The sequence below is a fragment of the Aspergillus japonicus genome (assembly GCF_003184785.1).
Source record: "Aspergillus japonicus CBS 114.51 unplaced genomic scaffold BO86scaffold_15, whole genome shotgun sequence".
Lineage (NCBI taxonomy): Eukaryota > Fungi > Ascomycota > Eurotiomycetes > Eurotiales > Aspergillaceae > Aspergillus > Aspergillus japonicus.
The window spans coordinates 259,617-282,263 of NW_020291652.1; the positions used below are offsets into that span (position 1 = coordinate 259,617).

General features: G+C 50.5%; 9 protein-coding genes across 9 annotated transcripts; 5 read left to right on the plus strand and 4 right to left on the minus strand.

The window, feature by feature from the left end:
• Positions 1-567: 567 nt before the first annotated feature.
• Positions 568-2,309, minus strand: BO86DRAFT_336018 (cysteine hydrolase family protein). Its single transcript, XM_025668897.1, has 4 exons — positions 1,652-2,309; positions 1,279-1,552; positions 1,026-1,093; positions 568-967 (listed from the first exon to the last, which is right to left on the minus strand). The coding sequence occupies exons 1-4, from the start codon at positions 1,882-1,884 to the stop codon at positions 808-810; spliced, it is 735 nt and encodes a 244-aa protein (XP_025529125.1). The 5' UTR covers positions 1,885-2,309; the 3' UTR covers positions 568-807.
• Positions 2,310-3,881: 1,572 nt separating this feature from the next.
• Positions 3,882-4,892, plus strand: BO86DRAFT_54420 (uncharacterized protein). Its single transcript, XM_025677465.1, has 2 exons — positions 3,882-4,099; positions 4,175-4,892. The coding sequence occupies exon 2, from the start codon at positions 4,283-4,285 to the stop codon at positions 4,790-4,792; it is 510 nt and encodes a 169-aa protein (XP_025529126.1). The 5' UTR covers positions 3,882-4,099; positions 4,175-4,282; the 3' UTR covers positions 4,793-4,892.
• A 1,120-nt stretch (positions 4,893-6,012) lies between these two features.
• BO86DRAFT_309755 (uncharacterized protein) lies at positions 6,013-8,005 on the plus strand (the record flags this gene model as incomplete). Its single annotated transcript, XM_025667828.1, has 3 exons — positions 6,013-6,761; positions 6,813-7,682; positions 7,726-8,005. 3 exons carry the CDS (start codon positions 6,013-6,015, stop codon positions 8,003-8,005), a joined length of 1,899 nt encoding a protein of 632 aa, XP_025529127.1.
• A 277-nt stretch (positions 8,006-8,282) lies between these two features.
• Positions 8,283-9,408, plus strand: BO86DRAFT_447249 (phosphotransferase family protein; the record flags this gene model as incomplete). Its single annotated transcript, XM_025676576.1, has 4 exons — positions 8,283-8,908; positions 8,951-9,154; positions 9,184-9,203; positions 9,341-9,408. The coding sequence occupies exons 1-4, from the start codon at positions 8,301-8,303 to the stop codon at positions 9,406-9,408; spliced, it is 900 nt and encodes a 299-aa protein (XP_025529128.1). The 5' UTR covers positions 8,283-8,300.
• Positions 9,409-9,536: 128 nt separating this feature from the next.
• BO86DRAFT_54433 (uncharacterized protein) lies at positions 9,537-10,041 on the plus strand. The gene has a single exon (XM_025677466.1). It carries the CDS (start codon positions 9,635-9,637, stop codon positions 9,995-9,997), a length of 363 nt encoding a protein of 120 aa, XP_025529129.1. The 5' UTR covers positions 9,537-9,634; the 3' UTR covers positions 9,998-10,041.
• An 876-nt stretch (positions 10,042-10,917) lies between these two features.
• BO86DRAFT_54437 (uncharacterized protein) lies at positions 10,918-12,429 on the minus strand. Its single transcript, XM_025677467.1, has 2 exons — positions 11,852-12,429; positions 10,918-11,788 (listed from the first exon to the last, which is right to left on the minus strand). The coding sequence occupies exons 1-2, from the start codon at positions 12,236-12,238 to the stop codon at positions 10,931-10,933; spliced, it is 1,245 nt and encodes a 414-aa protein (XP_025529130.1). The 5' UTR covers positions 12,239-12,429; the 3' UTR covers positions 10,918-10,930.
• Positions 12,430-13,791: 1,362 nt separating this feature from the next.
• Positions 13,792-14,171, minus strand: BO86DRAFT_54439 (uncharacterized protein). The gene has a single exon (XM_025677468.1). It carries the CDS (start codon positions 14,094-14,096, stop codon positions 13,884-13,886), a length of 213 nt encoding a protein of 70 aa, XP_025529131.1. The 5' UTR covers positions 14,097-14,171; the 3' UTR covers positions 13,792-13,883.
• Positions 14,172-15,767: 1,596 nt separating this feature from the next.
• BO86DRAFT_378107 (protein transporter TIM23) lies at positions 15,768-16,447 on the minus strand (the record flags this gene model as incomplete). The annotated part of the gene is made up of 2 exons (XM_025670613.1): positions 15,768-15,791; positions 15,854-16,447. 2 exons carry the CDS (start codon positions 16,445-16,447, stop codon positions 15,768-15,770), a joined length of 618 nt encoding a protein of 205 aa, XP_025529132.1.
• A 550-nt stretch (positions 16,448-16,997) lies between these two features.
• On the plus strand, positions 16,998-22,415 carry BO86DRAFT_309629 (THADA/TRM732 family protein; the record flags this gene model as incomplete). The annotated part of the gene is made up of 10 exons (XM_025667821.1): positions 16,998-17,101; positions 17,212-18,152; positions 18,206-19,175; positions 19,226-19,462; positions 19,509-19,737; positions 19,793-20,103; positions 20,153-20,673; positions 20,721-20,861; positions 20,915-21,540; positions 21,594-22,415. The coding sequence occupies 10 exons, from the start codon at positions 16,998-17,000 to the stop codon at positions 22,413-22,415; spliced, it is 4,902 nt and encodes a 1,633-aa protein (XP_025529133.1).
• Positions 22,416-22,647: the final 232 nt, after the last annotated feature.

Here is a 22,647-nt window from a genome sequence, read left to right on the forward strand (position 1 = left end):
ACAACCATACACCATCGATTTGATCCTTCCGAGTTAAGACCCTTCACACAGTGTCATTTTCTTCGTGTACGATGGCGAGGCGACCCCGAACCTCGAATTGCGCTAAAGCCTGGAGAGGATGAAGATGGTGTGGATTGGGCGGAACCAGAATGCAATCACAACCGGGTTTATCAGCGAGAAGCTTCGGTCAAGGCCTGGGCGCCAACAACCCTACCAAATACTCTACTGTAGGATGTGCCAAAGTCAGACCACAATTGATATCAACCAGGTTTCCAAGGTTCATATCTTCCTAGCTATCAAAAGTCACGTTACAAGGAATCTATAACATTGGAAAGAGCAAGTATCACTGCACACGAGTCATGATGTCTATCTTGGAATCAATTTGCACGGTTTGGTAGCACAGAGCTACTGCCGTGACTTCGGCTACTTATTCCTCAGGTGATGACACTGCATGCATCACGCATTGTGGCTTGCCTTCCTGTTTTTGTTTTTTCTTTTTCTTTTTCTCTTTTCTTTCTATTTCTTTTACTGTTTTTTCTTTTTATCTTCTTTTCTCTTTTGGTCGATCTTCCCCCTTTTTCGGGAATTCCCTTGGACTACTTTCCCTACCACGTCGCCTATGCATATTTCCGAAAGTCGTGCTCTGTCTCTTATAGAGACCCTCAAGGGGAGATCTCAGGGCTAGACTCGAATTGCTATCTGAAATTATCAAACATCATCTCAGATCATCTCTGCTCTGGTTTACATAGTACATGTCATTGGATAATCAAACCTATCAGCCGTCCGCTGGTACAAATTGAGTCGAAACTAGTATATAGCCGGACCCGACCGATTCAACGCGGCGATGGCCTGCTCGATCGTGATGACGTCGATAGGATTGCCTGGCAGAATGCCCTGCAAGATCGTCTGCTGGATCTGGGACGCGTAGGTCGAGGGAGTCTCGATGGTATTGTTCGAGATAACATATCTAGAGCGAAGGCTATCAGTCACCTCATCGTCACGGCACAAAACGCAATCGGACTTACACCTTGTAATTGAGATCGAAGAGACGAAGAGCGGTGCTCAGCACAACCCCCGACGTGCGAATCCCAGACTAAAAAATTCGGACCAGCGCGTTAGTTCTCTCCGTACCCAACCAACCAACAAAACAAAACAGACAAATCGTGGTCGATCCGGGACCACAAGCACTAATGAAGCACTAGCCGGAGCGCTAAACAAGGGGGGTCCACCCCTCCGATCGATTTCCATTCAGGGCCAGAGGACACCGGAATCACTCACCAGAATCACCGTGTCGATCTTCTGGCTGGCGAGGATCTCCTCTAGCGAGTTGCCCGCACCGGCGTAGTACCGCACCTTCTGCAACACCACGTCCCAGTTACCCAGCGGCCGGAAAGCAGGGTAGATCTGTCCCTCGGGGCTCGATTCCGTGATGTTGCCGAGGAGGGACACAGCCTCCGCAAAGGGGTCGTTGGCACTGATTTCGGGTCGCTGTGTGTTGGCGAAGTAGATCCGCGTGAAGATGCTCAAGGGCGGGGGCGACTGCTGGTGAACGCTGCAGGCTGTCAGCTTTGTCTAGTGTATAGTCCTCGTCGTGGCTTCTCTCAAGCGCCGTCCGCAACCTAGACAGTCCATGGACAAAAGTGCAACTCACGCGCCAATCCACCGCGCCGTGTTGTTGATCCAGCTCGCTCCCGCGGCAGTAGTGTTCACATACGACACCACTACATCGATCAGATCGAGATTCAACACCGCATAATGTTCTCCGAACGAGAGTGAGTCTCCGCTGACGGTCGAAGGAATGTTCCATGAGTAACCGGGACTGGTCGTGGCCGTGAAGGCTTCTGCCGCGAAGAGGGCCAGAGACGCGAGGGTATGTTTGAGCATAATTGTTGCGATTGTACGGCGGTCCGAGTGCAAGGAGCGAGAGATTCCAGGTCAACACAAAATAAATGACGGAACGCGCATCGAGGGGGTATTTAGCTGGAGAATTCGCTGGCCTTTCTCTGCGCAACATGTTTCCGACTTTCTCCACCTCGCTCACATCATCCAACACTATATCCTGACAAGCATTAGCGAGTTATGTTGGTTCCAATCGCGAAAACCACATGGGCTCGAGGCGTTCGTGCGGAGGGGACTAAGCTTCGGAGCGATCCCAATCGATACGAGCTGAAGAATGGAGCAGATAGGGTTGGTCTCCGCACTTTGACAGTGGCTCAACATAGTCGGTGAGACTGTTGCAATTGCAGTGCCAACGCTTGTGCCCGAGTAATTCTTTCTTCAAGGTCTGTCGCTATTGGGCTGGAGTATGGTAGGTTGTTGCGGCGGGCGGGATTAAAAAATGCTTAGCGTTTGTGACCTAGTCCAGGCCAGCCAGCCGGCCAGCCACCTTTCCACAGACAATCTCATAACTTGCATCTTTAGGCGAAGAAATTTGCGCTCGAACAGTTTGATGCAAGTGAGATAACCATGCTGTCATCCGTGTCTATGACGTTTCATTTTGACACATGCAATGGGCGGGTTGGCCTTGTACTTCGCCCATGAGCATTCATGAATGTCCAGGTAGAATGGATTTAGTGTATGACCGCCATTGACAGCTGCGACAACGATAGCCACTGTTCGTGATGAGAGAAGTGATTGTTGAAGAGAATTGGCCGAGCTTTTGTCGCTGAATGCGTATCCTGCCGTCGGGATGGTACGCTGCGTGCATGGCAGTTGGTCATGCATTCATTGTTGAAGACTTTATGCTCCCCTGTGCTGAAAAGCTTATTCAAATTGCAGGGCTCTTGTGTCATGGGTAGCAGTGAAGTGGCTCGAGTGGTGGACATAATCAGCGGGTCGACGCAGTAGAAACCCTGCAGGACTTCATCACTATTCCGGACAAAAATTACTAATGTAGACATTCATGCACTTCAGGTAAGTCAACTAACACAAGACAGTTTGACAAGAGCTGCCAGGGTTTCCCACAATACACAATGCTGGACCATGGAATGATGCATAGATGCATCGGTCTGAATAAACTTTACCCGGACTCTCCACTTGGGCCTTGGATCGACCTTTCATCGACCCGGTCTTCAATCCTTAACCGCCAGACCCGCTCTCATCTCTCACACCACACCACTATCCAAAGACAGATCAACGATTCTATTTAAAGCCAAACAAAGTCTCAACTCCATGGTGGCTATGCCCCGTCCATATCAATAGCCAAAAGGCAAAGGGAACTCCGGGCTATGCCAGACTATACCTCTTGGCAGATGCTAAGCGAAGGCAACGCCTGGGTCTGTCGCCTCACCCGACAACTACAGATCCTAGGGGATCTGGGAAAAGTCATATCCTTGATATCTTGGCAAGGAAGAAAAGCTTCGATGCCAAGAAGCCCGGCTCGCTATTCCTTCCAGTTTGTGAGGTGGCTTCTGCTGCTAATCTGGCCGTAGCCTGTCGGAAAGGCGTTTGAGTAGTGTGCCATGCATGGCGTAGTTTTCCGACGGGATCATGAGCATCAGTGGCACATTCTGGTTGATCGGGAAGAACCTGTTTGTTGACAGATCGCTTCGACATCTTTCCTGAATTTCAGGCTGCAGAGTCTCCGGTGCAGATCAAGACGCTGGAACTTTCGGGACTGGTAGTCCTGTGCCTGGATGAGGCTACGCCGGGCCAACCTCTACATGCCCTGTCCCTGCGTGCTCTACTAGCCATCAAGCAAGGACAAAATAGTCATGCATCGAAGCAAACGACGCGTCATCTGAAACCTGGGTATCTGACAATCTTGATATAATTGCCCCAAGGATGTGAAGTAGCTTGGGCACAGCCATCAGACAACCTATAGTCCTTGACTTAACATCCAGCCAACTGCATCGAGACGGGATCGGCTGGAGTCGCCGACCCATAATTAGAAGAAATGGATACACCCCGGCGGCCACTGGTCCAAGGGACCAGACAGCGGGACCCCCGGTGGAGTATAGGCAGGCATGTGTGTCCCTCAGGGGGGCAGTCGTAGCGGTCAGCCCCAGCATCTTCCGCTTAGCCATGAATCCATGGCTAAGGATTCTACAGCAGTCCCTGGTCTGGGATCCAGGCAGCGACATAGAGCCCTCTCCTCTTTATAAGTACCCTGCACAACCCTGAAAACCCTGACCAGACCACTCCACAATCGTTCAGCCACTGATTCACTTCGCACACTCGTTCATTATATCCCTCATTCTATACCTACCTACCTCTGAGAACACCAAGCCCAACCATCTCGCAAGACAATAATTTATCCACTCACTCACTCACCAAAGCCAAAATGTCTCTCACAACCACCGCCACCACAACCGCGGCCTCCGCCACCTCCACCTGCCACCAGCAGCTCTACGAGATCCCCATCAAGGACGCCGCCTGCGCCATGCCCAGCACCGGCAACAACTCCGCCATCATGAGCAGCTGCTGCGGCGCCGCCGACGTCGTCTCCTACAGCAGCTGCGACTACTACTGTCTCGCCCAGGACCAGACCGTCCACACCCTGGCCGAGTGTCTCATCAAGGCCTCCGAGGCCGGCGAGGTCTGGTGCAACACCGGCGCCAACGCGACCGCCACGGGCACCGTCCCGGCCACGGGCGCCGGGACCATCGTCGCGACGGCGTCGGCCACCTCGTCTTCCTCCACGAAGAAGAGCAAGAGCTCCGGAACCGCGACGGGGTCGAGTGCGTCGAGCAGCTCGACTAGTGGGGCGACTGTGGCTGTTGGTGTGACTAAGAAGGCCGTGGGGGTGGTTGCGTTGTTGGTTGCTGGGGTTGTTGGGGGTGGATTGTTGTAAGGAGGGAGATGCTTGGATAGATGGGTGGTATATTTTCGGAAATGCGGGAGATATTGATGAAGAGGATGGGGTAGAGGATACCAGGGTGATTGGAGATGATCGTGTTGACTTTTGTGTTATTTATTGTATATTGTTATAGTTGGAAAGTGCGTGATCAATCGATGGGTCGCGAGCTTGCTAGTGTACAGCTTGTTGTCTGCTCATTGCAGATCTGACTTCTTTGATAACTCTTTCGAGATTGTGAAATAATTTACCTTCCTGTTCTTGCACATACTTTGGATAATCTCAATTGATAACCGCCAGATCATGACGTGATCATCATGTTGTGTATAGGTGAAAGTTCGGCTATTTGTCGGTATATACTGACCACTGCAGAGGTGACAAGTAAATGGCCTTATAAAAGCTCTCACCGATGAAGAACAGGAGAACGCGATTGCCTAGGCGAATCACCTAGAATCCTCTGAAGATGGCATTAAGTTGAAAAATTTAATACTCGGCTTGATAAGTCATCTGTCATGAATCACGTTCCATGACCTTGAGTGGTAGAAGTCTACCATGATTCCTTGATACAGAATACAGGTAGAATCAGGTGCAGGAAGTCGAGGACGACATCCAGCCTTCCTCCTCGCCGTCCGCCGTTCCTTTCGGCGCATTCAGACCAGTCGAATCCAGCCTGTTCAACGCATGGGGTTGGAGTTTAATCCTAAAGTGCACGTTGATGCCCGGGAATTTATCAGAAAACGGCAAAGCAAAATCTTGGCCTTTGACGTTCACTCATGGTGACCTCGGCAGCCTCAAATATTCTCATTCGCGACGACGATATCGTTGGCATTATTGACTTGGAAACTGCTGGTTGGTATCCGGGAATACACTTCGCCCAACCAGGGCAACCCTCAGAACTCTTTTTGGGTCTATAAGGCTGACAAATATGGAACGAATCCGTCAAAATTGGTTTGGAGACGTCTAAGTCATCCTGATTCGGGTCTTATACAAGGATCCGTTCTATCAGGTCACACAACACATCTCCTGCATGGCACGGTTGCCTAGCTGTCAGAGCGGCCCTACTCATTCTCCTGTGAGTAGCCCTTACCGCTTCCCCCCACCGCCTGTTCCTACTACTATATCGCCTTCATTCTCCCCTCTACATCTCGACTTATCCCTTCGCTTGCCTGTCCAGCAAGAACAGCTTCATCTATGGCACACGAACCTATGCGGTCATTATGGAAACCGGTGTCTCAGATCTTCAATTGGCCGCTACCAATCCGAAACAGCAAAGAGGTACCTCAAGCGCAGATCAGTTCGATGCTTGTGATGAATCAAATAGTGACAGCGACGTGACTTGGTTCCCCGGTGATGGGGTCTGTCCGACAACAACACAATTCAACCATTGCTGCCAGTCCAAGATCGACAACTGGATAAATGCAGCATCTGCACGCCTAGAGGGCACAGAGTCTCTAGATTACTACATATCAGCTTTCTTGAATCTTCTCAAAGATGTCCCTCCCTTCTATAACTGTCCCCTAGGCACTGTACAGTTGTCAGGAAGAGCAAAATCTTTCCTTGTTTTGAAGTCTTCCCTGCAGATGAGAACGACAGAAGACTCGAACTGCGAGCAAGATCACAGTTTCATCGATTATCTCCAGTGCGTCGGAAGCCCATCACCTGTATTATATTGGACGAAAACGGAGACCCAACTAGAGGTATCTATTCCTACTTGTGCCAAGCCTCTTCGCTCTGGGTATCTTACAAACATTGTTCTGGCCTGGTCATACATCATCTCCTGCCGTTGGGTGGAGATATTACAAAGGGCAGGCGAGAAAAGCCAAATCCTGCATGATCAAGGCATGCAGGTTGGAGAATCTTTCTGGGACATCGTCACGCAGGACTGTTGGAAAGCTCGAGTTAAAAACCAGAACGGCGCTTTTTATTCACCGTGGATGTTTAGAAGAGAAGGGACCTCACTCAAACGGTATGTTTATTGTATTGATCTTGGTTCTTATCGGCTAATAATCTTCTGAAGCCGGAACTGGGAGCCTGCCACACCGAATTCTCGTCTTGCATTCCATATTCTTATGGACTTCTGCGCGTCAGAAGGTTTGGAAGGGAAGCTGCTCACCGGATTTGTCTCTGTTTTGATCTCAACCTCACGGCATGCGCCCTCACCGAAATTCGCTCCTCCTATAAAAGTATCCACACCTCCGATCCGGTCTTCACAAAAACTGCAAGACAAGCCCTTTTCAGAATTGTTTGATTCCATCGATAGATGTCTGTCCCTAAGCTCCACACAGGATGCTCTGGATTCGTTGCTCTGCAGCGCATTCTTCGATCCATGCGTTCCATGCAATCTTGTTGGGGCCACATCATTGGGAGTGAAAGAGGCTCTCTCACAGCTTGACGGAATCGACAATCGGCAGCTGCTGCTGGCAATCACCAATACAAAACCTCACTTGACTCTTTTATGGGCTGCAGCAGTATGCAACGGCCAGGCAACTTCGTTCCTGAAGCTGGCTCTTCACGGTCTTCCGCCTATATGTCTAGTAGCTGCATTCTGGACCAACACGACCCAGTCTTTTCTCCAAATATTGTATCCTGTACGAAATTCAGAAGTGTCCATCATTCCTAGAGCGAATGAGTTTCAAACTTCCTATTTCTGCCGACCGGAACTGTCAGTACCCTGGTCGCACGCACCTCCCTTTGGCACAACAACCGTCAAGAATCTCAGCCTGGAAGTACGGGCACACCTTGCACATATTCACGTGCCTATATCTTGGAGGAACTATTGGTTACTGGACTCGGGCGAAAGAATTCCGGCCGGCTCGCAGCATGAAATTGCGAGGGTTGAAGCTGACATTATATGTCATTCTATCCCGCAAGGGAAACTACGGAGTAAGTCCAATAAAATCCATCACTAGGAGAGTTCGCTGACAATCAAGCCTGCCCTACCACGAGCGGCGCCTTGATGATGAGCAATCGGGGATTGCAACATCGCGCCTCTTCAATTGGCATAGAGGTTACGACGATGGCATCTGGCTCGATGATGGTCAAGTGGATATCAAAAACGTTCGTCGACTTCAGATGCATCCGTGGATTATCGACCAGTTCGATGATCGAGGCGATGAGCCAGTTGACGAACCTACCCACCGCGGGGTCTCTGTTGAGCGGATTCTGCGTTGGAGGGATGGGGTCGAAATGCACGCAAATGAGCAACTATGATTATTTGAGCATCGCGACATTTAAAACCAGTAACATCGATGCTTCGATGTTGAATACAAGCTCTAGACTCGGTGACTGCAGGCCGGCTCGGAATATAGTCAACTCCGCTGCAGGGGGTACTTATTGGACATGTTCCCCCCCCCCCCCCCCCCCCCCACACACACAGAGAGAGAGAGAGATAGTAAAGAACCTAAATACATACCCGCCTCCAGCTTCAGCTTCAAGAGATTTCCCCCCCCCCCCCCCCCATCGGAGACTCGTATACTCCTACTGTACCCCAGGTTGTACGATCAAAATGGACTTCGATGATATCAACCTCGCTGCTGTCGACGATCGGAGACATGAATGGATCAAACTGGCTTTCAAATCAGGGGCCGGGATCTGCGAACTCGCGAATTGCTATCGACAACGGGATGATTGTATGCTACGCTCCATGCATTGCGGGTCTTTCAACTTCAGCTTCCGACTCAATTGGGACGACGATGGCGAGGACTGGTTGATTCGGTTTCCGCTTCCTGGGAAATCCATGTTTCTGGATGAGAAGGTTCGCAGAGAGGCATTGGTGATGAATTACATCGCGAGAGAGACCACGATTCCTGTGCCGCGCGTTATCGCTCATGGCACGAGCGATGAGGACCCGACCGGCCTGGGTCCTTTTATTATAATGACATGGATCGACGGCAAGATGATGTCAGACATACTAAGACAAGACGATCTCTCTGACAAGCATGACGTTCTGGATCTTGCCATCGACCTTGAGACGCTTAAGACGCTGTATGGAGAAATGGAAGAAGTACTGCTGCAACTCTGGGGACTCAACTTCAGTAAGATTGGCAGCACTGATGAAGACCAATGGGGGAAGACGATTGTTGATGGGCGACCCTTAACTCGTGAGCTGAACGAGTTGATACGGACTAGTGGACTAAAGGACTGCACACTATAAAGGACGTATGATACATCCGTCGATTACATTACATCTCTTCTGGCTTTGCAGTCAACCCACCTCGAACAGCAGCGCAATAGCGTGTACGACTCGCAAGACGGACCTGATGCCTTCTTCGAATCCTTTCTCCCGAAGGCGAACATATATTTGGAAGCACTGGCGGAGCGAGAGCGGACTCGTGGATTGACCGAATCAGACGACCGCCTGTCAGTTCGAATGCGCCAGTCTATCGAAGACAGATCTGCGTGGTTCACAGTAGCCTCGCATATGGGAGCCTCCGTGGATCTTCTATATTGGGATCTTTACTCGATGAATATTGCTGGGGCCCGAGGTCAAGCGTCGCACACAGGGTTCATGACGTAACCACACCGCCGGAGATGCACAAGCGACAGGAGGGGTTCTTACCGGATTGGCTGTTGGATTGGGCTTTACGATCTTTGTAAAGTGGTATCGGTTGTAGCTGTTTACAGTTTCGTGGAACACTGCCATTCCCCGTTAGCTGCAGGGTGGTTTCCAATGCCACCTTTACAGAGGCTCTGATGGCGAGAGCGTGTGCTTGATGGTAAAGCCTTCGAGCTGAGACTGGACCATGCCGAGCTATATGTCCACTCTCCATACCCTGGGAGCCCCGCAACTTTGAGACTTGGCTTGACACAAGAAAGCCCTCGCGCTTCGTGATCAAGTCGATGCCGTCGGGCAGTATCCCATCCTGGAATGCAGGGGCACTGATGTTGGGGGTACGGAGTGGCTCAGCAGATCGAAGTATAAAGGAAGTAGGCCTATGTTCGTCTATTCCCTTCACGAGAACGACTGCCGAATGGTTCTGCGTGTTGGACTACAGACCTCGGGCTCTGTTCCATTTCGTGGTGCTCGTGACACCTGTAAAGAGAACAGGCCTCCATGGAAGGTACCATAACCAAGTATACCCCGGTAGCGTGTGCGCGGCAGCAAGGAATTTTCTTGGTAGAAGGCGGTCACACTTAACCATTAGTTGGGCGCGAAGATCACGTACAATCACACTTATACTCACTCACGGCGTGGAGAGATAATGGTGGTTGAGGGCATGATGGCCGATGCAGGGTTATATAATCTCTAGGATCTATCAATCTAGAACCGACCTTTACTACTACAACCCCGATGACTCGTTTGTGGATACCAATTGAGCTTATTACAGGTTTTCTCGCTGCCTCGGAGTAGTCTAAATGCTGAAAGACAACATATCACAGAGAATTATGATATGGAAGCTTCCTTGTGGAGCCATCATCAAGGGAATTCCATTTTCATGATCCGACCCCCTACACGTCTGTAATACTGGAATGACAACAGCATCGACGAAGGTCCACTACCACTTGATGCGCATTTCTATGTCTTTTTGAGCCTCGCAGGAATGCATAGGTCAACTCACCACAGAGGGTAGGTAAGCCATAGCCTCCACAGCTTCCTATGTGTTAGAATTATCGTATCCACTACTGCTCCGCACGCTCCCTCCAAGCCTTTCGTTTGCGGTCATATACCGGTAGAAGGAGTCATTTTGGTCAGCCGGGAGTACACACACCGCGATGGACCGCGTCGTGGCCCCCCTTTGGTGTTCATCGCGGAGAGAAGTCCGAGAATGGACTTCGTGAGGAGGGGACGCGGTATGCGCCCTATTCGCTTGTCGAATGACTTTCGGCGTCTTTCGGTCACTGCAGGGCAGATGCTTCTCCATGTTGTCGGGAGAGAGGGGTTTGGGCTGCTGGTTTGCGTATAGGTTCAGGATACTGATGTTATAGTGTTAAACCTCAAAAGTGTGGTACAAGAAATATTGTTGGGCCATAGAAGAGGGGTCCAAAGGAACAATGGGATTGCGACCCCCTTAGTGTGGTATATTTTTTTTTTGATTACTACGTCCTCGATTTCAGGTGTAGGGAGGGATATTTGTTTCTTCGTTGTCATATTTCATGCGTGTTCATCATAGGGACAAGGCTTGTGTATAGCGTCTCTCATCCGAACAATCGTTCGCGCCAACCCTTCTTCCAAGACCCTCCGAACCGATGGTTGAGACAGGCATGTGGACTGTTGAAACCCTCGGCCTTGCTGTGTCGCTGCCCGTTACCCCACACACTGATCGGCACCACGCAAAGCCCGCCCATGGGCGTTTCAGGGACGGCCTCACTGGCATCAACGCACAAGGGCTCGTGAAGATCATGGAATGGCGCCCAGGTGACCCTTCTCTCCATTTTACCAGCAGAAGCTGCCAAATCGCCGGTATCCTGATCCATGCCGACAGATTTCTGGACAAAAGGATGGGAGCCGGGGAGCGATGCGGAGAGGGCGTCGAGAACAGCGTCCGTGAGAACATCCGGGCCCGTGATCCCCAGAATGGCGTTCTTGTCATAGCTGAATCGGCTGAGCAATCCACTGTGCTGGCGGTAGTATTGTCGGGTGTGCGACAAGCATCGAACAATGATCTCTCGGAGCAGGGGGCTGAATCGGCGCGGGGCGTACATCGTATACTGGATCAGTCCGTAGCTTCGGGTCCAGCGCCAATAGCGCATGGTTTGCGGAGAGGCATAGGGCTCGTCCAGTTCCACCCCTAGCACAAGCGACACGTTGGCCGAGTCTATTGAGGCGTCCATCGAGGGTTTGGGTATCGATTGTAGGGCTGGACACTCGTTGATGGGTCGCGCTGGGTAGATGTCCATGTCGGCATAGAAGCCCCCGTAGTAATAGAGAAGAAGGTAGCGTAGAAGGTCGGCTCGGAGGACGTGATAGGGATACGACTCGTAGATCTGGGCAATCTCCGGAATAGCGGCGAACTTTTCGGCGACAAACTTGGATGCCTTCGCATCGCTCATCAACTGGGTGGCATAACTTTAGCTGGGTACAATACCTATGAACGTGAGGCTTGACAGATTACTTACGGTGTACCCCCAGCCAGGGTTTCTCTCCTGAAGGTAGGCTGAATCCGGTCCTCGTTGGCTTTCGTCCTTGGCTATCTGCCATATCCTGTTCTCCGCCACATTATTTCCTCCCTGTTGATCTAGTACCGGTTTTTCTAGCTCCTGCAGAGCGTTGGCGAGCTTTCTCTCATACTCCAGGTCCGGATTGTGTCGAAAGGGGGAAACATATAGGAATCGACCCCCATTCTCGCCTCGACCGTGATCCCTGACCACTTGTTGGTTCGCATAAAGGTCAAGACCAGGAAGGCGAGAACAGAGGAGCCAGACCACAATGACTAAGGCGAGGAACGTCAGTCGGCGCGAAGAAACATATGTGAAGAGCAAAGTTGTAAGTCGTATAAGACCCATCGTGGTGAGATAGGGAACCCCCCGGAGCGACTGCCATGGCTGGTCTTATAAGAGAGGTTTCCAGTTCCTCACCCAGCGAATGAAGGGTTGAGACGGGGCAAGCTCCAGCCGGCACCAGGAGTAATGCGAGGATGGATCAGGGTTCAAGGTGCGGAGAAGGGGCCTCATAGCCTCACAGGCTCCACGGCCAAGGGCGGCCCACTTAGGGCACCTCTGAATGATGGTGATCGACCAACGCTGGAGGAATGCACGTTGCACTGCGAGCCTTGGTTCACGGATTGAGAAGCTTTAAAGTCCCTAGAAGTAGACAGTGGCAGACTGAAACATTTACCTCGAATTGGCTTGCATTCTCAACGTTGAAGTGTCTGTTGATGTCCATCGATTCATGATGTGACTGTCATGGCGGCCAGGCGCCCGTAGTTTGTTACGGCTTGAAAGCACGTCAACGACCTTATTGATTCAGGCAACCCTATTCTTCCCAAGAATGAACCTTCAACATGCCCAAACAGACCCCGATGCCTGTTGTTCAAGGGCCGCTGAGCGCAATCTCCAGGGCAGACCTGGGACTGGCTCTTCGTATCAGTTAGTAATCCACCATACCAAATATAGGCACAAGTGGCACACAACAGCTTGGCATAGAGTTTTCACTGGAAGCTTGGCTAAGACATACCTCGAATTGATCACCAGAAGAAGCAAGTGGTGATTCCTTCGACCTACCCTGCGACAGAAGCGCCATTGGAATTGCTGCCTGTTGACACGAGCAGCGGAGAAAACAGGCCAAAACACAGCCGTCGTGGACCCTGAGGGCTCAGTTGGATGTGGAGTTTCCCAAAAGAGTAATTCCTTTCAATGCCCCGTGCCAAGCCTTGGATTATCAGATCGGGCCTGGTTCTGTACCATTGCCTATTTACAGAATAGAATCTCACTCTCCGGAAAATTCAGCTTATACTTATCTACAATGACATCAACTTTGTGTTCACTTGCCTCTGTTCTAGGGCATAGTTGTCAGCTTTACTAATCCTTCCTTACTTACGGCCGGGATAGCCGAACGGACGCTTCCGCGGCTAACAAACGCCACCGTGCGACGCCGACGCGCACAGTATAGTATATAGCTCATCTTACTATATGGATATTATGAAGATGGAGCCTATACTTCGCAGACTACCATCACACAGCGCTAAAAACTTTTGCTTTGAGGCTCTTGATCGGATTCAGACATAGGCACAAGGCAGGAAGGTTCCATCCAAGAGTCGCATTCACTTAAAAGCAGGTCTTCACAACCAAGGGAAGGTCGGTCCAATCTGGATTCATATATTCTCTAGCATGGCTAAATTCTCGATGGTCAATTTTGATTCTGGGCGCTGTCTACTAATGCGAATCTTGGTCTAGTATATACGCAGGTCCAATGAGTGTGATTGAGATCACGGACCCAAACAGGAAAACACTTGTGTTGAATCGAATATATAACTTTGACTAGATCAATTGCCGGAGCTCAAAATTTGTCACTTATACTAGCCTCCACCTCGACTATTATCACCCTTTTTTCTTCTTTTCCTACCCCTGCCTCTTTCCATCCGTCTTTCACCATGGTAGGAAGCTATGGAAACCTCCACTGATTCAATCGCGCCGCCGAGGTCTATTCGGATTAGCCCGATGACAGAATAGCACAGACACCAAACGTCAGTGCTAGTGTCACTTTCCAAAACCATACCCATGGGCACCTTGATTTTTTTTTGAATACAATGAAATACGTCGCACTTTCCAACAACACGAGGACATCAAGTATGACTTGAGCTATGTTCCACACACTGTGCCGACTGGGACCTCGAATCCTACATGATGATCCGGCGTATCGCATACTTGCTTCGACGACCCCTTCTGGACCTAAAATTTCTCATTGGAGAGAATAGTCCACCTGCATGGTGTCTGTCGGGTATGCCCGGTGCAACCCAACGAGCAATCACTCTGCCAATACGGCATACCTGACTACGCGGCTTTCTTCAGGTGGCGCTGGCCATAGCCCGGCATATCTCATTGATTCAGACACAAGAATCAGAGCAAAATATGCTGTCTCCTTGGGCGCAGAAATACGAAACCAAGAATGAGTTGAAAGACAAGGCCTTCTTATACGAGGGTTTGCGTAGAATCCCGGTTGCATGCACCGTCAAGGGCCAGTGGATTGAAGACGTATGGACAGGGCGGCGGGAAGTCCAGATATGGAGAGGTCACATCGTCCTCGATAAACTAAATAAGGCTATACTGGAGTGGGCTGAAGTGTGGTTTAGTAAATACTGTTCTTCAAGATTGGTACGTCTGACTTTGGTGTGCACGACTTCGGGGGCTTGAACTCGATGGTGACGGAAGTCGCCTTGAAGTGCACATCTACACTCCTTTGGCATTGTTATCAAAATCGGCCGTCTGGTAGTAATATTGTGTTGTTATACAACAACCTCGATCTTCGATAATAATATGTGTAGGTAACAAGATATACTGTGAATGACATCTATGAAAGCCCTCTAAGCAGAAGCATTGAGAATCAATCCTATATCAATAGTAGTCTTCGTAGTCTTTCTTTTAGTAGCAAGAAGCCTGCTTTTCAATACTATATATGATACGAAGGAATATCATCACACGCCGTAGAGAGTCTCCACTTCCAGTCCCAGGATGATGTGCAGTTGGTGTAGAAATCGCGTCTTGAAAGTCTGTCTATTGAACCCGCTCTGGTATGCGCAGAATGAAAACACGTAGAGATTTTGCCCATCGCTCCGAGTTTCTAGAAGCCTAACAATGACTGTAGCGTGTCACAGATCATTGTGATTTGAAGCACAAGTTGTCTTGAGGCTGTAGTTCCCACGCAAGCTTAGACTAAACTCGGGAAACGTTAGACCGCCGTGTAGCCTGAGGCATCCATGGACAAGGCGAGCTCGGATATGCCGCAGTCCGGTGGTACAGTCAAACTACGAGTGTCCTAGTGCAATGCTCGGTTTACACCGCACGCGACCTTGTAAAGTAGCGACTGTCACTGTGCTCGACCCCTCAAAAGACAATCTTCAACACTCTCATGAGTGCAGAACCTGATCTGAAGTCGCTATTAGTCCCATGCTTTTTATTGTGTGAACTAACATTAAGGTTGCTTGAGATGACGAAAATGAAACCTGCAACAGTTTCGCCCGCAAGAACCACAAACCCAGGAGTCCGTTATATGTACAAAGAGTTAACGAAACAAAAATCCATTTCCATGCCGGTCCAAAACCATGGAGAATGCGAGAAAGATGCTTTGTGCGCCAGAGGGAAGAGATCTGTAAGACTAAGACGAGAGAATTGGGGGCGAAGGAGAAAAGAAAAGGGAAAAAAAAAAACCGTTCTAATACAGCGTGAACATGTCGAAGTGAAGCAACAAATCAACCTCTCCCGCTTTGGTGAAACAGGCCATACACATCATATGGGTTCTCGAACGCATGATCGGATCAAGGTCGTCGTCTCGAGTTCGAGGGCTAAAATACAATTGAATCGACTGATTTAGAGACATTTACAGGAATGCCTTGCGCGCCACCTATGAGAGAAATCGTTAGTGACTGTGAGCAAAACAGCTAAACTGGGACGAATGACACGTACAGCCCAAGATCCCGCAATACCCGCGACGATGCCGCCGGAGATCAGCATGGGCTTCAGACCCCGGGTACTCTTGAAGACCATTCCACTCAGAGCACCAGCGACAATGCTGTTGGCCGCGTCGTGCTTGCCACGTGCGTATCCCAGACCCGAGTTGAAGCCGTTGTATACCATGGCCACCACACCGGCGGAGTTACCGAGGAAGGGACCTCTTCTCGTGATCGAGTTCAGGACACCGTTGAGGCGGATCTTCGGGGGAGCCGATACCGGCGTCTTCCTAAGGCCCTCAGCCAGACCCCATGCACCTCCAATTGTCAATCCAGCGAGATAGGTAGTTCCGGTTCCGTAACAGAGATCGTCCGACCATCCGCGGGAGGGCAGCACCGAACGGTCACCGGGGAGCTGGTCGAGGGCGGAGTCTTCGAGGGAGATGTAGTCGAGGGTATCTTGGTTCAAGCCAGCAAGGGGATGGAGCTGAGTAGGATCGGGAATGGCGACTTCGGAGAGGAAAGAGGTGGCATCTTGCGCGCTGGTAGGATCGAAGGCACCGGGACCCTTGTCCTGTTTGCGACCACTGAGCGAATCCCAGATAGACATGTTTGGAGAGGGATGGGATAAATTATAAAGAATACAGAGAATGAAATAGAGAAGGAGGAAGAGAAAAGAATAGAAAAAGGGAATCTTTGGCCAGTAGGCGCTTTGCTGAGAAGAGGAGGTCTTGTCGCGAGGAAGAGGAAGAACTTGGACTGAGCTTCTGACAGTTCAAATGAACTTGCGGGATTGTTAAGGTCTCTCTCTCGGAGAACAAAAACTTCAGCCCCGTGACTCGGCGTGACGGAATTCTGCTAACCAACCTTTCAACCGCCTTCCACCGCCTTCCCCCGGCGATACAGCGGCAAAAGGAATATGGTTCTCCCGGAGCTAGGCCTCTTTCGGAGACCCGCTCTCGAAAATCCACCAAGAGGCAAAAAGTCATTCGCTCAGGAACGCGGGGATTGATAAAGATCTTTAATTGGACTGGACTGCATTTCTTTTTTTGTCGGAGTCGTCGTCGTCGCAATTGCCTGGACATGCGATCTCTGTAAGACCACATCTCATGGAAGGGAAAGCCAAATTTGTGGTCCAAATGGAGGCCGCATTCATAGAGATGGAGCCCATCGCACAGCATATGCAAATCTTGCCGGAAGAGACCCTCAAGCAAATCGGCAAGGGTGCCTTAGTGAAATTCACCCAGGCATGTGATGACACCGAGTAAGACCTCTGTTCATCTCACCTTCCACCATTGCATTCATTATGTTCTTTCTTTCTCGGTTCAATAGCGTTGCCTACTTTGTGTGATAATGTCCTAACATCCCCAAAAGGAAAGTGAGCCGGGTCTATCATAATCTACTAGACACTTATGCAACCGCTTCTCTGTCGCATTCTCATACCACGGCAGCTTGTAATGCGCTCAGCGCCTTTCTAGATGCAGCTCTTGTTTCTAAACATGAGTCCACCAGGCAAATCGTCTATTCCGACGATACCTGGTTGTCTGTCTTCGATGTCTTCATGACCCGATACAAGGATGCCAAGCCCAAACCAATGAAGCAGGTCATGGAGTCCTTGGTTCTGCTCCTGGCGAAGACTCGCAAGCAATTCGATAGAGGCTCCCTTCAGAAGAAGATCGTCGAGCTCACGATTCCTAGTATCCTGCTTGGTGAACCTCGTGCTCGCCTCAAGGCGTCCTTCGCTTCGCTTGAGATGATTGTCCGCAAGAATGCGATTGCGCCTACGGAGCTGATTTCGCTCCTCGACCAGTGGCTACACGCAAACTATGAGAGCTGGGCCCCTATGTATCAGGCAGACTGCGACGCCCTATCGATTGATGTATCCCCCTATAGCTACAGTGCCTCTACGAATGGTGTCTCGTCACAAGATACCTCGAGGACGACAGTCGGGATCTTTGCTCTGGGTCTGTTGGCACGCGCAACTAAACCGGAGCTTGCGGCCTCATCCGGTGATCTGATGGCCGCTTTCCTTCAGAAGATCAAGGTTACATCAGAACTCGAACACCTGCTGTCGCTCTGGGTGGCACCTGTCCGTCACGTCACCCTGAGAACCCTCGATGATCTGGAGTATATGTCGAACTACATTCTTCAGCCTTGTTTTGAGGTGGATGCAATCGGTTTCCGGTCTTTCATTGAGAAGTTTCCTCTTCAAAGTCTGCTCGCCGGTGACATGAGCGATGCGCCCATAGCTGAGTTCATGGTCTTGTTCGCTTCTTTACAGGTAGCAAAGAAGATTGGACTCGTTCACGAAGATCGTAAGTCTAAGACTCCCTGCCATGTCTACTGCCCCGGCTCATATTGCGACTAGACTATGTCGGCAAACCTAGCTCTACAGCTGCTGATGCTGACCGTGCGCTCGTGTTGAAGAGTGAGGTCATTGGACAATTTCTCTTCCACCACGATATGACCATCAGGATAGCAACCCTGTCCCTGTTGATCAGTGCACCCTCCTCGACCAAAGCCGTCTCATCCGCTACAATGAAAGCCATTGTGAACGGATTACCCTCTCTGCACTGTGAATCAGAGTCTTATTCGAGAGGAGAGGTATTGAGCTTAGTCCGTAAGCTGGTCGTCCGTCTGAAAGGTGGAATTTTAGAGGACCAAGATCGCTTGAAGAGTGAAAAGGCCACTGCAAACAAGAACGCTCAGCAAAACTTCTTCGATACCTTCGTCACTGGGAAATGCTTGAATGAGTACTTCAACTTTCTCAAAGCTGACTTGCGGCCTACAGCCTCTTATCCACGTCATATTGCTGCGCTGAAAACATTTATCTTCTTCATCGAATCTGGACTCGATAGTCGGCACAGCGCCACAGATAATAACAAGACTCGCTGGGTCTGCAACATGGACATCTTCAATCCCACCTTGCTCAGGCTACTGGTTGATTTGTTGCTTGACCCGTTTGAGGAAGTGCGCGCGACCTCTCTGTACCTCTTGAACCTTTTCCCCCATGAGGTTCTTTTCAGCAGTGATTTGCAGCCGCAAGGCGAGTCGCTGACAGGGCAACCTCAAATCATTGATGGGTTGTCAAAGGCGGAACTGCTGGCAAGTAACACCAGCAGAGCTGATTACGCAGATACTGTTGCTCGCCTTTACCACATACTCTTCCGTGCTGCAGCGTCTAAGAGCTTGAACACTTCTGCGTCGTGGTGGGAAGCTAAATCAACGGTTGTCGAATATCTCCTAGCAAAGCTCGAGCAGAAGCTTTCCTCCACAGGCGGTCTGTTCAACTCTTCTATGCGTGATGCACCTCTGCACGGCTATATTTCTGCGCTCAGGTACCTTCTTCGTGTCTGATTTGCTAAGTCCCTGCTAATCCTCTATTCAGATATATTGTCTCAACCTCCGATTTTTATTCGTTGGTTTCCGAAAAGTCCACGAATTACGATACATGGAGGGCATTCCACCTTAGAATCGTGCACGTCTGTGACCGGATCTGGGAAGAGGTTCGACCTGTCCTGTGCATTGACTCCCCAGAAGGTCATACAGACGACCCGATCGAGGAATTAGGCGTCGGTCCCAAGGATATCCTTTCTTATTCTTGGCGCGCTCTGCGAGAATCGAGGTACGAGATTCTTTGACGGCCCAAAAAACATTGCTGACCTATACAGTCTTCTTCTCCACGCCACTCTTTCCAATAACTCGTATAGCCCTCCAGGTGACGATGGGCTCACGGAGCAACATTTTGATAAGCTGGGGACCCTTAGCTTCATTCAGCTTGCTGAGCTTCGGCATAGAGGTGCATTCTCAACGGTATCGCAGACGTTTGCTACTTGTTGCCAGCGCTGTGCCCAGTCGAGCGATCCAGCGATCTCTGAGCTGCCCCACCGATTCTATCAGGTAAGAGTCTAGTCTTAAGGTTACTTGACTTGGCGGATGCTCACATGCTCTGTAGGAAGCCAAGAAAACCATCTTTGAATCGGCGTCTAAGCTCACCCGCCGTTCGGCTGGTCTTCCTGCACTGGTTGTGGGGATCCTCTCGTCGAAACCTGGTGGGCCACTGTTTCAGCAGGTTATACAAGAGCTTCATGAGATTTCCCATCTGCCGGCCGAACAGGACAAGACTAGACAAGACACACCTTTGCCCCAGGTCCATGCGATGAACTGCCTCAAAGATATTTTCACCAACACCAAGCTTGGCCCCCATACAGAGCCCTTCATTATGCCTGCTCTACGTCTGTCGGCTGAGCGTCTTGGTTCTCCTATGTGAGTATCCCTTTTACCTCCCTCGCTCAGAAGAGTCTGACATTGGTAGATGGGCTCTCCGCAACTCTGGCCTCATGCTGTTCCGCGCTTTGTTGACACGCATGTGCCGCACCGGCACCGGCCTGGGTTTTGGTGGTGAATCCGGCTCTGAGCCCGGAGCCAGAGTCTCGTTTCAGAAATACCCTGGCCTTCTCGAACTTCTTCCCACCCTTCTCACCCCATCCGAAAAGAACAACTCTACCGATCAGAGCGACACTTCAATGGTCACTGAGCGTGTCTTCCCAGCCTTGGAGTTGATCGCTGAGAAGGTCCCTAATGTGACTGGTACCGATGATGAGGTCTTGCGTGGTCTTGTCCGGGAACAGCTCAAGAGTCCTGTTTGGGGTATCAGAGAGCACGCGGCTCGAGTCTACGCATCTCTGTTGCAGCGGGTGGACATTCTGACCAATATCAAGACTTTGATCGGCGTCGAGAGAGATAGCAAGACGCAGGATTACCTTCATGGCGAAGCATTGTGCATCAAGTACTCTCTCCGCCGGTTCGCAGCCAGTTCGATTGCCTTCTGGAACGGTATGATCCTTTTTGTCTGCTTATGTGCTTTCTGCTGACAGGCACAGAAAACCTCGACCACGTGTGCTCTCTAGTACGGGTTATTTTTAACGCATCATTCCCGCTTGCAGAATCTCCATTCATCGCGACCACGCTTCTGGAGGTTCTGAGTGATGTGGTTGAAAAGAGTATCGATTCAGGCTCCGAGTGTAAGTTTGCTGCCGTGATGAGGATATGTAAAGCATGACTGATTGCGGATTAGACAAACTGGCTTCTACCCTGCAATTCGTGACAGACGAATACGCCTTTAAGAATATCCTAGGCTTTGTATTCGACTCGTCTCATCCATCATGGAAGTCTCTGAGCACAACCCGAGCTTCGTCGCTCCTCCGTCGGGCGATCTCGTGGGTCACCATCTTGCATATGCTATTTGGAGGAAGGGCCAACGACCTGGAACCGTTCGTTCGTACTGTTTCGAATTTTGACCCAAATGCTGGTCAGTGGTTGTTGGAAAGGCTGCAGGAGATCTTCGGGCCTAGAGAACAGTATGGAAAAACGTTGATCGGCCTGTACTCCTCTGTCATCCTGGGAGACTACCCTGAAGAAGTCAAGGCAGTAGCCATTGCGTCCTTGGCATCGAAGTTGCAAGCTCTCTTCGACTGCCGCAATGAGGCTCTCCCTCAGATCGATCTTCCATGGGGAGCACTAGAAGGTCAACTCAAGCATGGCTCAAGCCAGCACATCTGGAACCGGGATAGGTCTGACGCCGAACTACAACTTCACGGCAGCCTCCTTGCTGCGAAGGCTATTGCATCCAATAACCAGAGTTCTGAGAATGACATCAATGAGTGGGCCACTCGTCTTCGCTTCGCTATGCGAGAAGAAACGGTACGCGCCCGACTGTTCATTATGTCTGTATCGTATGTGCTAACAGGTCACAGGAATATACCACCCGCCTCGCCGCAGTGTTATCCGTCTCAGCGTTTGGCCGTATTCTGCGTCCTGCTGGCAAGGCTCCACTCACTGACAAGGCGTTCTTGGATATCTACCTGGTCCTCTACGACATGTTGAACGATGACGACGAGGAGCTGCGTGACCTGGCCGCTCCGACTGCCTCATGGGTGCTGTCTTACTCTTCAATTTCCCCGAGCAAGGCTGTCGCCCTGTCTCCGTCAACTGCCAGCGATCTTCTTTCCGCGTTCATCGCTCAGAGCTATCACAACTCGCAGCAGCTTCGCAAGAGAGCCATTGCCTACATCACCGGCTCCGAACCACGGATCAGCACTTCCATCGCTCAGTCTGTGCCAGTTTCCACCGTTCTTTCTAACCTCCGCAAGGAAATCACAATCCTGTTCGAGGAAGAGAAGCAGAATCTGTTCATCGATGACGCTCGCGAAGTTGATGTGTGGACCAAGCAAATGATTCGGTTGACGGAAGCATCATATGACGATGCGTCAATCCAGGCAATTTTCACCTGGGTATCGGACGGGTTGTCCTGCTTGGGAGATGTCTTTGCGGACACTACCGAAAAGGACGGGCTGTTGGGCTGGGCTTCAAAGCCTGAGACATTCACTTTAGGTGTGCGGCTTTTCGGCCTAGCAACCGTAGCAGTCTCCAAGGAGTCTGCTGCCTCCCGACTTTTGGGACAGGAGCGCGTGGCCGACGTGAGGGAGAAGCTTCAAGCTCTGCTTGCACAGGGAAAGACATCCTTGATCCACGATGATTGGATTTCACGTATTCGGGCGGCATTGGAGTCCTCATGATTGCATGACGTTATTAGAGGTATATATAAAAGTGAGGCGGGGGAGGGTGTTTGAATAGTAATGATTCACTTTTGCACAAACTGCATGTTCCACCATGTTTGGACACACAATTTACCACAGCTATCTTCCAGCTCACTGCCATGGCAATAAAAATCTCAGCCAATGTTTACATCCTCCTTTTACAGCCAGCAAAAGCCCATATGTTCTCGGATTTTACTTAAATTCCAACTAC